Genomic DNA, 18,627 nt, shown 5'->3' on the forward strand with positions numbered 1-18,627 from the left:
TAGGCCGTCATTGAAAATAAGAATTTGTTCTTAACTGACTTGCCTAATTTAAATAAAGGTTAAAAAAATGGGGTCAGAAATCATGCTTTTTTTGGAGAAATGTCCTCTGGTCTGATGAAACAAAAATAGAACTGTTTGGCCATAATGACCATCATTATGTTAGGAGGTAAAAGAGAGAGGCTTGCAACCCGAAGAACACCATCCCAACCGTGAAGCACGGGGTGGCAGCATCATGTTGTGGGGGTGCTTTGCTGCAGGAGGGACTGGTGCACTTCACAAAATAGATGGCATCGTGAGGATGAAAAATTGTGTGGTTATGTTGAAGCAAAATCTCAAGACATCAGTCAGGAAGTTAAAGCTTTGTCAAAAATGGGTCTTCCAAATGGACAATGACCCCAAGCATACTTCCAAAGTGGCAAAATGGCTTAAGGACAACAAAGTCAAGGTATTGGAGTGGCTATCACAAAGCCCTGACCTCAATCCTATAGAAAATTTGTGGGCAGAACTGAAAAAGCGTGTGTGGGGAAGGAGGCCTACAAACCTGACTCAGTTACACCAGCTCTGTCAGGAGGAATGGGCCAGAATTCACCCAACTTATTGTGGGAAGCTTGTGGAAGGCTACCCGAAACGTTTGACCCAAGTTAAACAATTGAAAGGCAATGCTACCAAATACTAATTTGTGTATGTAAACTTCTGACCCACTGGGAATGTGATGAAAGAAATAAAAGCTGAAATTAATCATTCACTCTACTATTATTCTGAGATTTCACATTCTTAAAATAAAGTGGTGAACCTAACTGACCTAAGACAGAGAATTCTTACTTGGAGTACATGTCAGGAATTGTGAAAAACTGAGTTTAAATGTATTTGACTAAGGCGTATGTAAACTTCTGACTTCAACTGTATTCTGCCCATTCTAACAGTCAGTCGAACAGTAACTGAATGCCTCTTTGCATGTCTGCATGCTTTATATAGCATGCCACAGCCACCTGACTCGCTGTCTGTAGGAGCGAACCATTTTTGTGAACGGGGTGGTGTACCTAATAAACTGGACAAATGTACAGTAGTCATATACTGTACACATAGGCATATTGTTTCAAACGTAATCTCCAATGCAATCTAGAACTGAAGAGACAACATACCGGTAAAGGGGATGTGCCCCAGAAATGCATGTGCTTACTAACCTTGTGCCTCCCCTCACAAAAACAGTTTGTTGATCATCCTTTTAACTTCATTTGAACTGGAAGACATTTGAGAATGAATCATAGCACTTAAAACCAGCCAAATGGAGGGAATCCAAATTAAAATGACTACTGCTTGTGGCATGGTGTTAGAAAAGGGTCCCTATAGACCATACTTTTGGAGTAGTTCGGACTGCCACTGCCGCTTGCGCTCGGGGAAAGCCTGTGGGATTTTGATGTTGTTAAAGTCCTGTATGCACTGCTTCATCTCTTCCTCTGCGCTGGGTCTCTCCGTGTTCTTCTTCCTGCTCAGGCCGCCCTCACGCCCCATCAGCGACTGGAAGAGCTCGCTGTTGCGTCGCTTATCTGGCAGCTGCATCCACTGCACTGACGAGCCCTTCTTGGAGGGCCGCCCAAGGGTGAGGGTGCTGGGCTGCCGAGAGACAGACTGGAGGGCTCCGCAGGGGGCCATGGATGCCCCGCCGCCTCCCCCACCCAAGTTGTGGCCGTCCTGGGGCGAGGTGGCCTCAGAGTGGGTCTCGGAGCTGGAGGTGGAGAGTTCGTTGAGGGAGGTGCCGCTCTCGCTGCCCTTGTCGGTGCCCAGTTTGTCCTTCTGGCGCTCCTCACAGTCCTGCTTGGGGGAGACGATCTTCGATGCCGGCCCTGGCAAACACAGAGCAGATAGACAAGGTCAGTCACATGTTGAGACAACTGGAGTAAAGAGCACCTGTGAATGTCATGCTGCCAATTTCCCCCAAATTTCTCCTTCAGTGCCACAGCCGTTCCACTTATGTTCTGTTACAGTACAAGCACACCTAATTCATCTTGGTGATTAGTTGAGCAGTTGAATCGGTTGTGCTAGGTACTCGCTCGCGTTCTCACTCTCTCTCTCTCTCTGGTTACAGTAAGAAGGCTAACGCATCTCAACACTCAGCATAAAATCCTTGTCAGTGGCTAGGTTTCCATCCAATTGGCTACAGATTTCCGTGTAAATATTCTGAAATCTGCATAAAAACAATATTCACATGTTTACAAGTAACTCATTTTGATTCAAGTGAAAGGGTGCCTTTTTGCAGCGTTAGTATTTTCTGACATTCCACAGCTCAGGGTTTTTTGTAGAATGAGTTTGGCTGAATCTGACCCCTGGTTTTATAGCATCAGAACTAGAGGCATAATTTCTATTATGTCGATTCTACAATTTGCCCATAACATTTAATTGAAATATGAATCAAAAAATGCTTCTACACCCCCCTACCCACTGCAGAATAAACAAAAACACATAAATGATCTACATTCACAATAGCTGATATGGCTTGTGTTCAAATGTCAGCCAGCCCTGGGTTTTTGGTGGGCCGCTGCAAGCCCGTATTAGCAAACACATGCAGGCTGTAAATCAGTGATGCACCTCAAAGGCATTGTACTTCATGGCTTCCACTTTGGTTCACTATCTCACTAATAGCAACAGTAGCCAAGACCCCAAGGACGCCAAACATCATTCACAATGAATGCCTCCACCACGGAAACCAATTACATATGTAGATCCTAGATTACTCTTCCCACAATGCAGTTCCTTTGTGTGGACAGAGATGTTTCTACCTCTGGGATTTACAGTAGTGATAGAGACAGATCTCGTTATCTCTGACACACACGCTCGTGCGCACACATGCTGTATCTCTATTGCCCCCCTCCCCCCCTCACACAGCAATTTTTTAAAGTTGAATCGAATCAGTACCAGGTTTCATTTTTTCATCTTTCTCTACACTCAGTGGCACGAATGGAGAAAAAAATAATGCAATAGACTGCAGAGGGTCAGTAGAAATCAAACCAATTTAGAACGTTCCCTGGGAACGTTCCCTGTTCCCTTTAAAACGGAGAATGTTCTGTCCTACTGTCTCCCATTTGATTTGAAAATAGAGCATGAATAACTTGCTACTCTCAATGCTTAGACAACTAAAGTCAAGCTAGTAGAGGGACTTTAGAGTTAGGGAGCCAGTACATCAGAGGAGAAAATGTGACTCCATTAGATAAATAGCATATCATACATCTTGTTTGACAAAGGCACGTCATATGTGGCTCCTTATTCTCTGTATACAGTAGTGCACTACCTTTGATTAGGGTCCGTAGGGAAAGTGTGCCATTCAAGGATTACTAACTCACCGAGACAGTTGGCATTCAACAATGTGTCCCGCCCTGACCTTAGATTCTCTGTTTTTCTATATATTCTGGTTAGGTCAGGGTGTGACTAGGGTGGGTACTCTAGTTGTTGTATGTCTAGGGTTTCTGTCATCTAGGGGTTTTGTATGTCTATGATGGCCTGGTATGGTTCCCAATCATAGACAGCTGTTTATCGTTGTCTCTGATTGGGGATCATGTTTAGGTAGCCATTTTCCCCATTGTTAGTTGTGGGATCTTGTCTATGTTTGGTTGCCTGTCAGCACTAGTTTGTATAGCTTCGCGTTTCATTTGGTTGTTTGTTGTTTTTGTTCATTCATTAAAAAGAGAATGTACACATACCACGCTGTGCCTTGGTCCAATCCTTATGACGAACGTGACACAATGTGCTTTTGTGTGGGATGGTTCTTGGCACCCTATCTCAATAAGTCTTAGGGACGCGACTCAATCGAAACCACATTGCAGTATTAAAAGAATAGTGTCAACATAGCTTTATCAGCAGAGTCAAATGAAATTACAGAATGGTTTGGGTGACTATAATTAATAGCAGGTAGACTACACAGGTATATTCTTTCCAGTTTTCAGAATAAGAATGTGTGCATGGGCAGTAGTGTTAGTGGATAGCTGCTATTTTGAAAGGGTTCACTTGCGTATTTTTTTTAATGTGATTGTTTTACATACTGGCTACTGTCGTGACTTTACTTTCATTCATCTTTTTATTTATTTTACCTTCATTTAACTAGGCAAGTCAGTTCAGAACAAATTCTTATTGTCAATGACAGCCTAGGAGCAGTGGGTTAACTGCCTGTTCATGGGCAGAACAACAGATTTGTACCTTGTCAGCTCAGGGGTTTGAACTTGCAACCATCTGGTTACTCTCCAACACTCTAACCACTAGGCTACCCTGCCGCCCTAATCTAATGACTTATTTATTTAGTCAACTAACTATGTTTAATTGTTACCTGATTAAATTAATCAGGTCTTTACCTATCACATCCATAAAACAGTCAACGTATTAATTATAACCTCGTATCATATCATTTTGAACAGTCGTAACCTCCTGCATCTGCAAAAACCCCAGCCTTACTTGATTCAGTACTACACAAATTGGTGTAATTATTTATTTACTAAATAACTACAGTAAATGGTAACACAGGTAATACATAAAAACAGGCCCTAGCAGACTGACAATATGGCGGATTATTACAAAGGAGATGAAGAGAAAGAGATGGAGAGAGGGGCAGAGACATAATACTATGGTACATTTAGAAACTACTCTCACAGTAATCATATACTTTGCACACAAACTTCCGCCCATTTGGAGTAAGAAATCATGAATGTAATTACAGTGGCTTTCGAAAGAATTTACCCCCTTGGCATTTTTCGTATTTTGTTGCCTTACAACCTGGAATTTAAAATACACTGCTCAAAAAAATAAATGGAACACTAAAATAACACATCCTAGATCTGAATGAATGAAATATTTTTATTAAATACTTTTTTCTTTACATAGGTGATTGTGCTGACAACGAAATCACACAAACATTATCAATGGAAATTAAATGTATCAACCCATGGAGGTCTGGATTTGGAGTGACACTCAAAATTAAAGTGGAAAACCACACTACAGGCTGATCCAGCTTTGATGTAATGTCCTTAAAACAAGTCAAAATGAGGCTCAGTAGTGTGTGTGGCCTCCACGTGCCTGTATGACCTCCCTACAACGACCTCCCTACAACGAGAACGGTGTTCTCTGGCAAATGCCAAACGTCCTGCACTGTGTTGGGCTGTAAGCACAACCCCCACCCGTGGACGTCGGGCCCTCATACCACCCTCATGAAGTCTGTTTCTGACCGTTTGAGCAGACACATGCACATTTGTGGCCTGCTGGAGGTCATTTTGCAGGGCTCTGGCAGTGCTCCTCCTGCTACTCCTTGCACAAAGGCGGAGGTAGCGGTCCTGCTGCTGGGTTGTTGCCCTCCTACAGCCCCCTCCACGTCTCCTGATGTACTGGCCTGTCTCCTGGTAGCGCCTCCATGCTCTGGAAACTATGCTGACAGACACAGCAAACCTTCTTGCCACAGCTCGCATTGATGTGCCATCCTGGATGAGCTGCATTACCTGAGCCACTTGTGTGGGTTGTAGACTCCGTCTCATGCTACCACTAGAGTGAAAGCACCGCCAGCATTCAAAAGTGACCAAAACATCAGCCGGGAAGCATAGGAACTGAGAAGTGGTCTGTGGTCACCACCTGCAGAACCACTCCTTTATTGGGGTTGCCTTGCTAATTGCCTATAATTTCCACCTGTTGTTTATTCCATTTGCACAACAGCATGTGAAATTTATTGTCAATCAGTGTTGCTTCCTAAGTGGACAGTTTGATGTCACGGAAGTGTGATTGACTTGGAGTTACATTGTGTTGTTTAAGTGTTCCCTTTATTTTTTGGAGCAGTGTAGATATTTTGTATCATTTGATTTACACAACATGCCTACCACTTTGAAGATGCAAAATATTTTTTATTGTGAGACAAACAAGAAATATGACAAAAAACTGAACTTGAGCGTGCATAACTATTCACCCCCAAAGTCAATACTTTGTAGAGCCACCTTCTGCAGCAATTACAGCTGCAAGTCTCTTGGGGTATGTCTCTATAAGCTTGGCACATCAAGCCACTAGGATTTTTGCCCAAGGCAGAACTGCTCCAGCTCCAAGTTGGATGGGTTCCATTGGTGTACAGCAATCTTTAAGGCATACCACAGATTCTCAATTGGATCGAGGTCTGAGCATTGATTAGGCCATTCCAAGACATTTAAATGTTTCCCCTTAAACCCCTCGAGTGTTGCTTTAACAGTATGCTTAGGGTCATTGTCCTGCTGGAAGGTGAACATCCGTCCCAGTCTCAAATCTCGAAGACTGAAATAGGATTCCCTCAAGAATTTCCCTGTATTTAATGCCATCCGTCATTCCTTCAACTCTGACTAGTTTCCCAGTCCCTACCGAAGAAAAACATCCCCACAGCATGATGCTACCACCACCATGCTTCACTGTGGGGATGGTGTTCTCAGGGTAATGAGAGGCGTTGGGTTTGTGCCAGACATAGCGTTGTCTTGATGGCCAAAAAGCACATTTTAGTCTCATCTGACCAGAGTACCTTCTTCCATATGTTTGGGGAGTCTCCCACATGCCTTTTGGCGAACACCAAACGTGTTTGATTATTTTCTTTAAGGAATGGCATTTTTCTGGCAACTTTTCCATAAAGCCCAGCTCTGTGGAGGGTACGGCTTAAAGTGGTCCTATGGACAGACACTCCAATTTCCGCTGTGGAGCTTTGCAGCTCCTTCGGGGTTATCCTTGGTCTCTTTTCCTCTCTGATTAATGCCCTCCTTGCCTGGTCCGTGAGTTTGGGTGGGCGGCTCTCTCTTGGCAGCTTTGTTGTTGTGCCTTATTCTTTCCATTTTATAATAATGGATTTAATGGTGCTCCTTGGGATGTTCCAAGTTTCAGATATTTTTTATAACCCAACCCTAACCTGTACTTCTCCACAACTTAGCCCCTGACCAGTTTGGAGAGCTCCCTGGTCTTCATAGTGCCGCTTGCTTGGTGGTGCCCCTCGCTTAGTGGGGTTGCAGACACTTGGGCCTTTCAGAACAGGTGTACATATACTGAGATAATGACAGATCTTGTGAAACTTTGATTGCACGCAGGTGGACTTTATTTAACTCATTATGTGACTTCTGAAGGTAATTGGTTACACCAGATCTTATTTAGGGGCTTCATAGCAAAGGAGGTGAATACATATGCACGCACCACTTTTCCGTTTTAAATTATTTTTGAATTTTATGAAGCAAGTTATTTTTTTCATTTCACTTCACCAATTTGGACTATTTTGTGTATGTCCATTGCATAAAATTAAAATAAAAATCAATTTAAGTTACAGGTTGTAATGCAACAAAATAGTAAAAATGCCAAAGGGGATGAAGACTTTTGCAAGGCACTGTATGTGTAAATGCCTTGGGTATCTCTGTCGGAACCAAGCCTTCTTGGAAAGGGGTTTGGTTGGCCCTTTCCGCGGCACACTTGTAATACTCTGATTGTCCAAAAGGGGTCCCCACCCATCTCTTCTACTGTTGCTCTCAACTGCCTTCGCTTGGCAACCGGCAATCCGTTGTGTAGTCCTGAAAAGAACTACAGAAGACACTCCACTTCCACTCGCTCTGGAAGATGATTCTTTGAAAATAGGCTAGCCAGCTATATCGATAGCTCTCAGTGGGGTGATGAGAGTAGTAGAATACGATGGTTTGAAGATTAGTTGAATGGTTCCATAAACTGATCCCACTCATAGGGGTGTCCATTGAAAGTTGACTAGCAACAACAACTGGGACCTAAAACACCCCCACCATGAGCACCCAATAAATTTGCCCAAGAAGAGTCAAACAAAAGAAAAACCCACACCAAACATAAAAAACAGGAAGAAATACAAAAAGTGAAGAATAACAACAAAAAAAGAGAGATGATCAGATAAAGGATTGTTTGTCTATAACTCAAATAGGGAGTGCAAACTAAAGGTGTTAACCCTCCACATCTCTCAAGACAACTGCACTGGGCCAGCCACTCTTAAATATCACCTGGGCCAGCACAGGTGAAACATCTTCCAACTAACGAGATGACGCCAATTGACAAACGAGGTGATACCTAACATCCAACCTCAAAATATAAATGGAAAAATCTAAGCCTGTAACATCTTCCCCCTTAAGACACCAAATATATCCTAGATTTTTGTTGGACAAGTTTGCTCACAACCAACAGAAAATAACATCCATCTCACAACATGATCAACTTAAATGCTTTGCTATTTAAATACGTCGCCTCCTCCAATTTATAAACATTGTGTCTACTGGCTGTCAACACTTAAATGCCAGACAGAACAGCTAAGCGTAACTGGATCATCAATTTGAGATACACTGGCCCAATTGCCTTGCCCAGAAGTGGCACGAGAATGCAATTTCCTCATTAGAACACCATCTCTGTCTAAGTATACCCCACAAACTTCAACAAACTCTTCCTCCGGACGTATCTCAGCAGAAAGGGGAGATGAAAACATCTTTACTCTGTTCAGAAATCAGCTGCTTCCTAGAAATCGAAGTGTCAACTGTAGGAACTCTCTTCCTTCAGTGGTCCTACAAACTCACTCACCTTAGGGGTTTTCAAAGGAAAAGTCAATTCAGGAGATTTACTAAAATTAGGATCACCCATAAACGTCTCAGACAGATCGACCATTGTGGGATCGCTGACATGTTCCTCAACACTAGACTTACTCCCGGCAACTTTCTTGGACATAGCACATGTAACGGCACACATTGGGAACACTCTAGGGTACTTTTCTGATAACCCATCAAGTTCCTCTACTCAGGGTTCTTTACAAACTACAGGATTTGGCACGACCTTCCCTCCAGCCAAATCATTTTCCAAAATAAATGAGCCCCTTCATTGGTAGGCTAGGATTCACTCCAACGACAACAGAACCAGAAACAAGATCAGACTTGAGTTCCACATTATAATTGATGGGAAATTATGTAAAATATATCACTAGCCACTTTAAACAATGCTACCTAATATAATGTTACATACCCTACATTATTCACCTCATATGCATACGTATTTACTGTACCCTATATCATCTACTGCATCCTTATGTAATACATGTATCACTAGCCACTAACTATGCCACTTTGTTTACATACTCATCTCATATGTATATACTGTACTCGATACCATCTACTGTATCTTGCCTATGCTGCTCTGTACCATCACTCATTCATATATCTTTTTGTACATATTCTTTATCCCCTTACACTGTGTATAAGACAGTAGTTTTGGAATTGTTAGTTAGATTACTTGTTGGTTATTACTGCATTGTCGGAACTAGAAGCACAAGCATTTCGCTACACTCGCATTAACATCTGCTAACCATGTGTATGTGACAAATAAAATTGGATTTGATTTGATTTGAAAAATGAACTTCCATGCAACCCATCTCCACGCCTTGTACTAACACACTGTAACCAGTTGCTGAAGTGTCTCAGACAAAGCAAAAAAACACCCTCCAAAATGAAAGGCTGGGCTGGAGGGCTCCCACAAGAAGAAACTGATTTTTTTCGCTCTCATTTTTCTGTTTCAACTTAGGACACAGAGACAATGTGTCCTTTTCTCACGGTAATAATAACAAACTGGCATATACAAAAAATCTGTTCTGTCGATCTTTCTTTGGGCACTGTAGAAAAGGACCGAAACCTTTTGGAGGTGACTTCTCTGAATTGCTTTTATGCGTAGGGATAACTACTGTGTGCATTGTTTGTGAAGGTAGTTTTATGTGCCAACACACACTCATCTGCCAGAGCTGCTGCTTTTTCAAGAGTGAGATCCTTGTGCTCATAAATGTAGGTAGAAACCCTTTCGTGAAGGCAATTTTTGAACTTCTCGAGAATTACGAGTGTCTTTTAAATCCTCAACGTCGTTGACCTTTTGAGAACCACACCACCGATCAGAAAGACACGCTTGTTCCCTTGCAATCTCAGCACGGCTTTTTGATTCTATCTTTTGTAGTTTACGGAACTGTTGTCCGTACGCCTCTGGGACCAACTCGTAAGCCTGAAGGATAGCAGCTTTACCAGTGTCATAATCTGAACTCTGGCCAAGAGAAAGCAGCGGTCACTTTGTTTTCCCCACAATAACATTTTGGAGGAGCAGTGACCAAATGTCACGCGCCAATTTTAGGGATGTGGCAGTCCGCTCAAACAGAGTAAAATATACACTATATATGTGACCCGATTCGTGAAGCTAGGCGTATGTCGCAAGTCACGACTTTCACATTCACAGGGGAGTCGTGCGAATGTAAAGAAATATATATATTTTTATCAAAATGCGTTTTTGGGGCGAAATGCCTCCTCAAACAACTTTCATGTGCCTTAATAACAAACTTATATGACATCTGTAAATTTGAATAAAATTGTTAAATTACAAGCCATTTTGCTTAAGCCACAGAAAAAGTTGGCAACCTTCCCCCTAGCCATGATTGGCTGAGATAATGAGTGGGCTGGACATGCCGAGAGAGGATTTCGGATTGGTCTGTCATATTGAAGGCTGCTGTCTATTTGAGCTGGTAAGTCTGTGTTGGTAATCCTGTCGAACGCGGCTTTAAAAAAAAAGTATTGTGTAGTGGAGCTGCATAAGTGTTGTTCTCCACTTTCTGGGAGACCGAGTTTTGAAATCAGTGGATTTAGAGTATGATAGCTAAAGAGATGGAGAAAACACCTGTCTCCGCATTACATCTGCAAACTGTTAGCAAGCTAGCTAATGTTAGCTGGCTGGCTCCCTAGCTGACGTTATTATTTGTTTCCCAGAGCCATTTGCAATTCTAGTTTAGGCATTGTTGGCACTTTGTTCATTGTTGGCACTTTGTTCATTGTTGTTTAACTAGCTATCTTTAGCTGGCTGGCTCGTTAGCTAACGTTACGTGAAGTGTGTACACCACCGGTTGAATATTGCCGGTGTCAGTAAACAACAGTAAACACAAGAGCGAAACGAGATGGGTGGGGCTAAAGCTTAAGAGGGTGTGAACGATGCTAAATGGGTGTAGACAAAGAAGAGCTCTTCACTAGGTACCAAAACATTCAAAGGCAATTTTATCAAAAGTGAGTTTACAAGTTGATCAACTTTCATAGCAGAATTACTTTCCCATTGTCCTCAAATGCAGTGTCTGATATACCATTTTGTAGTGCTGAGTCTCTACTTTTATCCAACGTAAAAAACACAATTTCACGTTTTGCTACATAAGACCGAATCCAGGTGGTGAGTCGCATATACAAAAGTATGTGGACACTCCTTCAAATGAGTTGATTTGGCTATTTCAGCAAAAACCGTTTTAAAACAGGTGTATAAAATCAAGCACACAGACATGCAATCCCCATAGACAAACATTAACAGTAGAATGGCCTTACTGAAGAGCTCAGTGACTTTCAACGTAGCACCGTCATAGGATGCCACCTTTCCAACAAGTCAGTTCGTCAAATTTCTGCCATGATAGAGCTGCCTCGGTCAACTGTAAGTGCTCTTAGTAGTAGGACACACAAGCTCACAAATCGCCTGTCCTCGATTGCAACACTCACTACAGAGTTTCAAACTGCATCAGCATAAGAACTGTTCTTCGAGAGTTTCATGAAATAGGTTTCCATGGCCTAGCAGCCGCACACAAGCCAAAGGTCACCATGCGGCAATGCCAAGCATTGGCTGGAGAGGTGTAAAGTTTGCCGCCATTGGACTCTGGAGCAGTGGAAATGCATTCTCTGGAGTGATGAATCACACTTCAAATCAAATGTTATTGGTCACATACACATGATTAGCAGATGTTAATGCGAGTGTAGCGGAATGCTTGTGCTTCTAGTTCCGACCATGCAGTAATATCTAACAAGTAATCTAACAATTTCACAACAACTACCTTTTACACACAAGTGTAAAGGAATGAATAAGAATATGCACATATAAATATATGGATGAGCGATGGCCGAACGGCATAGGCAAGATGCAGTAGATGGTATAGAGTACAGTATATACATATGAGATGAGTAATGTAGGTTATGTAAACATTATATAAAGTGGCATTGTTTAAAGAGACTAGTGATACATTTAGTACATTCAATTTTTAATTATTAAAGTGGCTAGAGATTTGAGTCAGTATGTTGGCAGCAGCCACTCAATGTTAGTGATGGCTGTTTAACAGTCTGATGTCCTTGAGATAGAAGCTGTTTTTCAGTCTCTGGGTCCCAGCTTTGATGCACCTGTACTGACCTCGCCTTCTGGATGATAGTGGGGTGAACAGGCAGTGGCTCAGGTGGTTGTTGTCCTTGGTGAACTTTTTGGCCTTCCTGTGACATTGGGTAGTGTAGTTGTCCTGGAGGGCAGGTAGTTTGCCCCCGGTGATCCGTTGTGCAGACCTCACTACCCTCTGGAGAGCCTTACGGTTGTGGGCGGAGCAGTTGCTGTACCAGGCGGTGATACAGCCCGACAGGATGCTCTCGATTGTGCATCTGAAAAAGTTTGAGTGTTTTTGGTGACAAGCCAGATTTCTTCAGCCTCCTGAGGTTGAAGAAGCGCTGTTTGTCTGTGATGAGTACGCCGAGGAACTTAAACTTTCCACCTGAGCCACTACTGTCCCGTCGATGTGGATAGAAGGGTGCTCCCTCTGCTGTTTCCTGAAGTACACGATCATCTCTTTTGTTTTGTTGACGTTGAGTGTGAGGTTATTTTCCTGACACCACACTCCAAGGGCCCTCACCTCCTCCCTGTAGGCCGTCTCGTCGTTGTTGGTAACCAAGCCTACCACTGTAGTGTCGTCTACAAACTTGATGTTTGAGTTTGAGGCGTGCATGGCCACGCAGTCATGGGTGAACAGGGAGTACAGGAGAGGCCTGAGAACTCACCCTTGTGGGGCCCCAGTGTTGAGGATCAGCGGGGTGGAATGTTTCCTACCCTCACCACCTGGGGGCATCCCGTCAAAGTCCAGGACCCATGTGCACAGGGTGGGGTTGAGACCCAGAGTCTCGAGCTTAATGATGAGTTTGGAGGGTACTATGGTGTTAAATGCGGAGCTGTAGTCGATGAACAGCATTCTTACATAGGTATTCCTCTTGCCCAGATGGGTTAGGGCAGTCTGCAGTGTGATTGGGATTGTGTCGTCTGTGGACCTATTGGCGCGGTAAGGCGTCTGACATTCCGAAGAACGAATCTGGGTTTGGCGGATGCCAGGAGAACGCTACCTGCCCGAATGGATTGTGCCAACTATAATGGTCTGGGGCTGTTTATCCTGGTTCAGGCTAGGCCCCTTAGTTCCAATGAACGGAAAACTTAACGCTACAGCATAGAACATTCTAGATTATTCTGTGCTTCCAACTTTGTTGCAACAGTTTGCGGAAGGCCCTTTCCTGTTTTAGCATGGGTAACAAAAGCAGACATTGAATATCCCTTTGAGCATGGTGGAGTTATTAATTTCACTGTGGATGGTCTATTAATTCATCCAGTCACTGCAAAGATACATGTGTCCTTCCTAAATCAGTTGCCCGAGAGGAAGTAAACCGCTCAGGGATTACACCATGAGAACAATGGTGACTTTAAAACAGGTACAGAGTTTAATGGCAGTGAGAAAACGGAGGATGGATCAACAACATTGTAGTTTCTCAATACTAACCTAAATGACAGAGTGTAAGGAAGAAAGCTTGTACAAAATAAAGTTATTTCAAAGCATGCATCCTGTTTTAATAAGACTCTAAAGTAAAACTGCAAAAGATGTGGCAAACCAATGAACTTTGTCCTAAATACAAAGTTCTGGGAAAATCCAACCCAACACATCACAGAGTACAACGCTCCATATTTTCAAGTATGGTGGTGACTGCATCATGTTATGGGTATGCTTGTCATCGGCAAAGACTAGGGAGGGTTTTTTTTTCAATAAAAAGAAACGGAATAGAGCTAAGCTTAGGCCAAATCCTAAAGGGATATCTTGTTCGGTTTGCTTTCCAACAGACACTGGGAGACATTCAGGAGTTGCTTACCAATACATTGATTGTTCCTGACTGGCCTAGTTACAGTTTTGACTTAAATTGGCTTCAAAATCTATGGCAAGACTCTAAAATGGCTGTCTAGCATGGATCAACAACCAACTTGACAGAGCGTGAAGAATTTTAAAAATAATAATGTACAAGTGTTATACAATCCAGTTGTGCAAAGCTCTTAGACTTACCCAGAAAGATTCAAAGAGAGACTTACTAATGTTAGACATTATTCTTCCACTTTGACATAAGAGTATTTTGTGTAGATCATTGAGAAAAAACAACAACAATTAAATCAATTTGAATCCCACCTTGTAACACAACAAAATGTGGGAAATGGTAACAGGTGTGAATACTTTCTGAAGGCACTGCACATGATAATTACAAGTATATCCTATGTAACTACATTGTTCTTATATGACAATTGATTCGGTATAGCCATTGAGCCACCTCAAAACATAGAAATAAACAAATAGAAAATCAAACCAAATGTTAATTGTCACATTCACTGAATACAGCAAGTGTAGACCTTACCTTGAAATGCTTACTTACAAGCCCTTAACCAACAATACAGTTCAAGAAATAGAGTTAAGAAAATATTTACTAAATAAACTAAATAAACTAAAGTAAAAAATGTAAATACATATTAACAAGGCTATATACAGGGGGGTGCTGGTACCAATGTGTGGGGGTACAGGTTGGTCGAGGTAATTTGTACATGTAGGTAGGGGTAAAGTGACTATGCACAGATAATAAACAGTGAGTAGGTGAGCCCCATTTGATGAACTGTTCAGCATTCTTATAGCTTGGGGGTAGAAGCTGTTAAGAAGCCTTTTGGAACTGCCGTGCGGTATCAGAGAGAACAGTCTGATTTGGGTGACTGGAGTCTTTTGGGCCTTCCTCTGACACCGCCTAGTATATAGGTCCTGAATGGCAGGAAGCTTGGCCCCAGTGATGTACTGGGCCGTACGCAGTACCCTCTGTAGCGCCTGTCGTGGAAATTCATATTGAGAGAGACTTTGCCATTTCTTCAAACAATCATCTTAATTTCATTTTGATTAATTATTGCAATAAGGGCCGAGCAGCCTAACCCTTACAGACAATGCAGAGTTTTTATATAGCTGACATTAAAGATGCTTAGTCATTGCTGGTTCCACCCCTCCTCTGCAGATTGGGGCATCATAAGTCATCCTGTGGTCATCCAAACCCGGTGCCGTTTCAACCTGACCCCGGCTTAGTTTCCCAGATGCCAGGATGATTAGAACAATAAGGGATTGTTCGAAACTCTTCCAGGCTATCTCTATCTCGGGTCACACACACCACATTTTGTCTATGGAATGCCGGCTTTAGATTTTATCACCAAGACATTGTCAGCTCAAGCTATCTCTGGCAAAACACATTTTCCTTGACCATACGCCCACTCTAACTGTAGGAGTGGAGACCATAAAAACACAGCATTAGTAGGACAGAAATGTATTTTTTTCTATCACACGCCTTACAGTCGGGTGCCAAGCAGTTGCCATACCAGACAACTGTCAGGATGTTCTCGATGATGCACCTCTAGATCGTTTTGAGGATCTGGGGATCCATGCTACATCTTTTTAGTCTCCTGAGGGGGAAAGGGTGTTGTTGTGCCCTCTTCACGACTGTCTTGGTGTGTTTGGACCATAATAGTTTGTTGGTGATGTGGACACCAAGGATCTTGAAACTCTCGAGCTGCTCCATTACAGCCCGCTGATGTTAATGTGGGCCTGTTCGGCCCTCATTTTCCTGTAGTCCACGATCATCTCCTTTGTCTTGCTCAAGTTGAGGGAGAGGTTGTTGTCCTGGCACCACACTGCCAGATCTATAACCTCCTCCCTCTAGGCCTTCTCATCATTACCGGTGAAAGTTAAAATGACAGGGTGTGTCTTGTTAAAATTGTTGTTACCAGGTCCTAGCCTATTTATCAACACTGGTATTACATGTGGATTTGATGATAGTGGCACCTTGTAGTTACATGTCATATTTTGGTTTTAGTTATTAACATGGTAATTCACAAGTGTCTAAAATGTGCAATTACAAAACAGTTATATAGTGGAAAAATAAAATGTGTAATAACATCAGTAATTACACATGTGGAATAACCTTCAGCAAGTGGATGTGTAATTACACATTCCTTCTTACAATTGTGTAATAACTTATAGGGCTTAAACCTTATTGCCAAGTAGTTACATACTAACACATGTAACTACTATGTCGTTACTACAGTTATTGTGTAGCTGCATAGTAATAGTGGCAACTTAATGTAAAGCGTTACCGAATTACATATTTGAACTTAAATTGTTCACATCCAAGGACAAGCTGGTGATCTAATATTGAACTGAGTCAAATCTCAACCCTCCCTATAAAGGATCTAGTTCCCCATAACCACTCTCCCATATAATTCCCTGCTGAGTCTTCATGTTTCAGATCGATTCTCTGGGAGAGTCTTTCTCAGGGCTGCAAGATCATCACTGAGCCCTAGGGACAGTAGGGAAAGGCTACTCAGGTGGGGTCGGTTAGTGCTGAATTAGGACCACTGATGCCACCGCCCTTCTCCGGTGACATTGGGACTATAATAGGTTTCCATCCAAACTTTTTATGCGCGTAAAGTGCAGCTGAAGTCGGAAGTTTACATAAACTAGTTTTAATGACTCCAATCTAAGTGTTTCAAACGCTCCACAAATGTCTTGTTAACAAACTAGAGTTTTGGCAAGTCGGTTAGGACATCTACTTTGTGCATGACACAAATAATTTTTCCAACAATTGTTTTCAGACAGATTATTCCACTTATCATTCACTGTATCACAAATCCAGTGGGTCAGAAGTTTACATACACTAAGTTGACTGTGCCTTAAAACAGCTTGGAAAATTCCAGAAAATGATGTCATGGCTTTAGAAGCTTCTGATAGGCTAATTGACATAATTTGAGTCAATTGGAGGTGTACCTGTGGATGTATTTGAAGGCCTACCTTCAAACTCAGTTACGCTTTGCTTGACATCATGTGAAAATCAAAAGAAATCCGCCAAGACCTCAGAAAAACAATTGCAGACCTCCACAAGTCTGGTTCATCCTTGGGAGCAATTTCCAGGTCCCTGAAGTTACCACGTTCATCTGTGCATATAATATTACGCAAGTATAAACACCATGGGACCACGCAGCCGTCATACCACTCAGGAAGGAGACGTGTTCTGTCTCCTAGAGATGAACGTACTTTGGTGCGAAAAGTGCAAATCAATCCCAGAACAACAGCAAAGGACCTTGTGAAGATGCTGGAGGAAACAGGCACAAAAGTATCTATATCCACAGTAAAATGAGTCCTATTTCGACATAACCTGAAAGGCCGCTCAACAAGGAAGAAGCCACTGCTCAAACTACGGTTTGCACATGGGGACAAAGATCATACTTTTTGGAGAAATGTCCTCTGGTCCGATGAAACAAAAATATAACTGTTTGGCGGCAGCGTAGCCTAGTGGTTAGAGCATTGGACTAGTAACCAGAACGTTGCAAGTTCAAACCCCCGAGCTGACAAGGTACAAATCTGTCGTTCTGCCCCTGAACAGGCAGTTAACCCACTGTTCCTAGGCTGTTGTTGAAAATAAGAATTTGTTCTTAACTGACTTGCCTAGTTAAATAAAATAAGGACCATAGTTATGTTTGGAGGAAAAAAGGGGAGGCTTGCAAGCCGATGAACACCATACCAACTGTGAAGCACGGGTGTGGCGGCATCATGGTGTGGGGGTGCTTTGCTGCACGAGGTGCACTTCATAAAATACATGGCATCGTGAGGATGGAAAATTATGTGGATATATTGAAGCAACATCTCAAGACATCAGTCAGGAAGTTAAAGCTTTGTCGCAAATGGGTCTTCCAAATGGACAATGACCCCAAGCATACTTGCAAAATGGCTTAAGGACAACAAAGTCAAGGTATTGGAGTGGCCATCACAAAGCCCTGACCTCAATCCTACAGAAAATCTGTGGGCAGAACTGAAAAAGCATGTGCGAGCAAGGAGGCCGACAATCCTGACTCAGTTACACCAGCTCTGTCATGAGGAATGGGCCAAAATTCACCCAACTTATTGTGGGAAGCTTGTGGAAGGCTACCCAAAACATTTGACCCAAGTTAAAAAATTTAAAGGCAATGCTACCAATTACTAATTGAGTGTATGTAAACTTCTGGCCCACTGGGAATGTGATGAAAGAAATAAAAGCTGAAATAAATCATTATCTCTACTATTATTCCGACATTTCATATTCTTAAAATAAAGTGGTGATGCTAACTCACCTAAGACAGGGCATTTTTACTAGGAATAGATATCTGGAATTTTGAAGGTGTATGTAAACTTCCGACTTCAACTGTACATGTCGGATAAGAAAAAATTAGCGACAGGCCCGATGAAACAGCAAATTTTCCAAATGTTGACTAAACATGCTAGACAAGGTGGGTTCTTTGTCCGTCTGTAAAATTAATTGTGAGAAATGGCGATGGAAATGCTCTTATGCAAAAATATGAATATAATAACCATCATAACGAAGTCAACTTGGAGTCAAACAATGACATGTTGTGTGGTCCTCTCACTATGACTTGTTGGGAAAGAAGGCAGTTTATTAGGCTACAGATTAAGTATGTGATAATGAACTTCACAAG

At 42.3% G+C, this 18,627-nt stretch overlaps 1 protein-coding gene across 1 annotated transcript in view; it reads right to left on the reverse strand.

Moving 5' to 3' along the window:
* Window positions 1-852: 852 nt before the first annotated feature.
* The window catches only part of LOC112256358 (BTB/POZ domain-containing protein KCTD8-like), a 62,586-nt gene continuing 44,811 nt past the window's right edge, over window positions 853-18,627 (reverse strand). The window contains exon 2 of the mRNA XM_024429557.2: window positions 853-1,844. Coding sequence (XP_024285325.1) covers window positions 1,345-1,844 — 500 coding nt within the window. The 3' untranslated portion in view covers window positions 853-1,344. The remainder of the gene's footprint in view (window positions 1,845-18,627) is intronic.

Source organism: Oncorhynchus tshawytscha, linkage group LG08, assembly GCF_018296145.1.
Source record: "Oncorhynchus tshawytscha isolate Ot180627B linkage group LG08, Otsh_v2.0, whole genome shotgun sequence".
Lineage (NCBI taxonomy): Eukaryota > Metazoa > Chordata > Actinopteri > Salmoniformes > Salmonidae > Oncorhynchus > Oncorhynchus tshawytscha.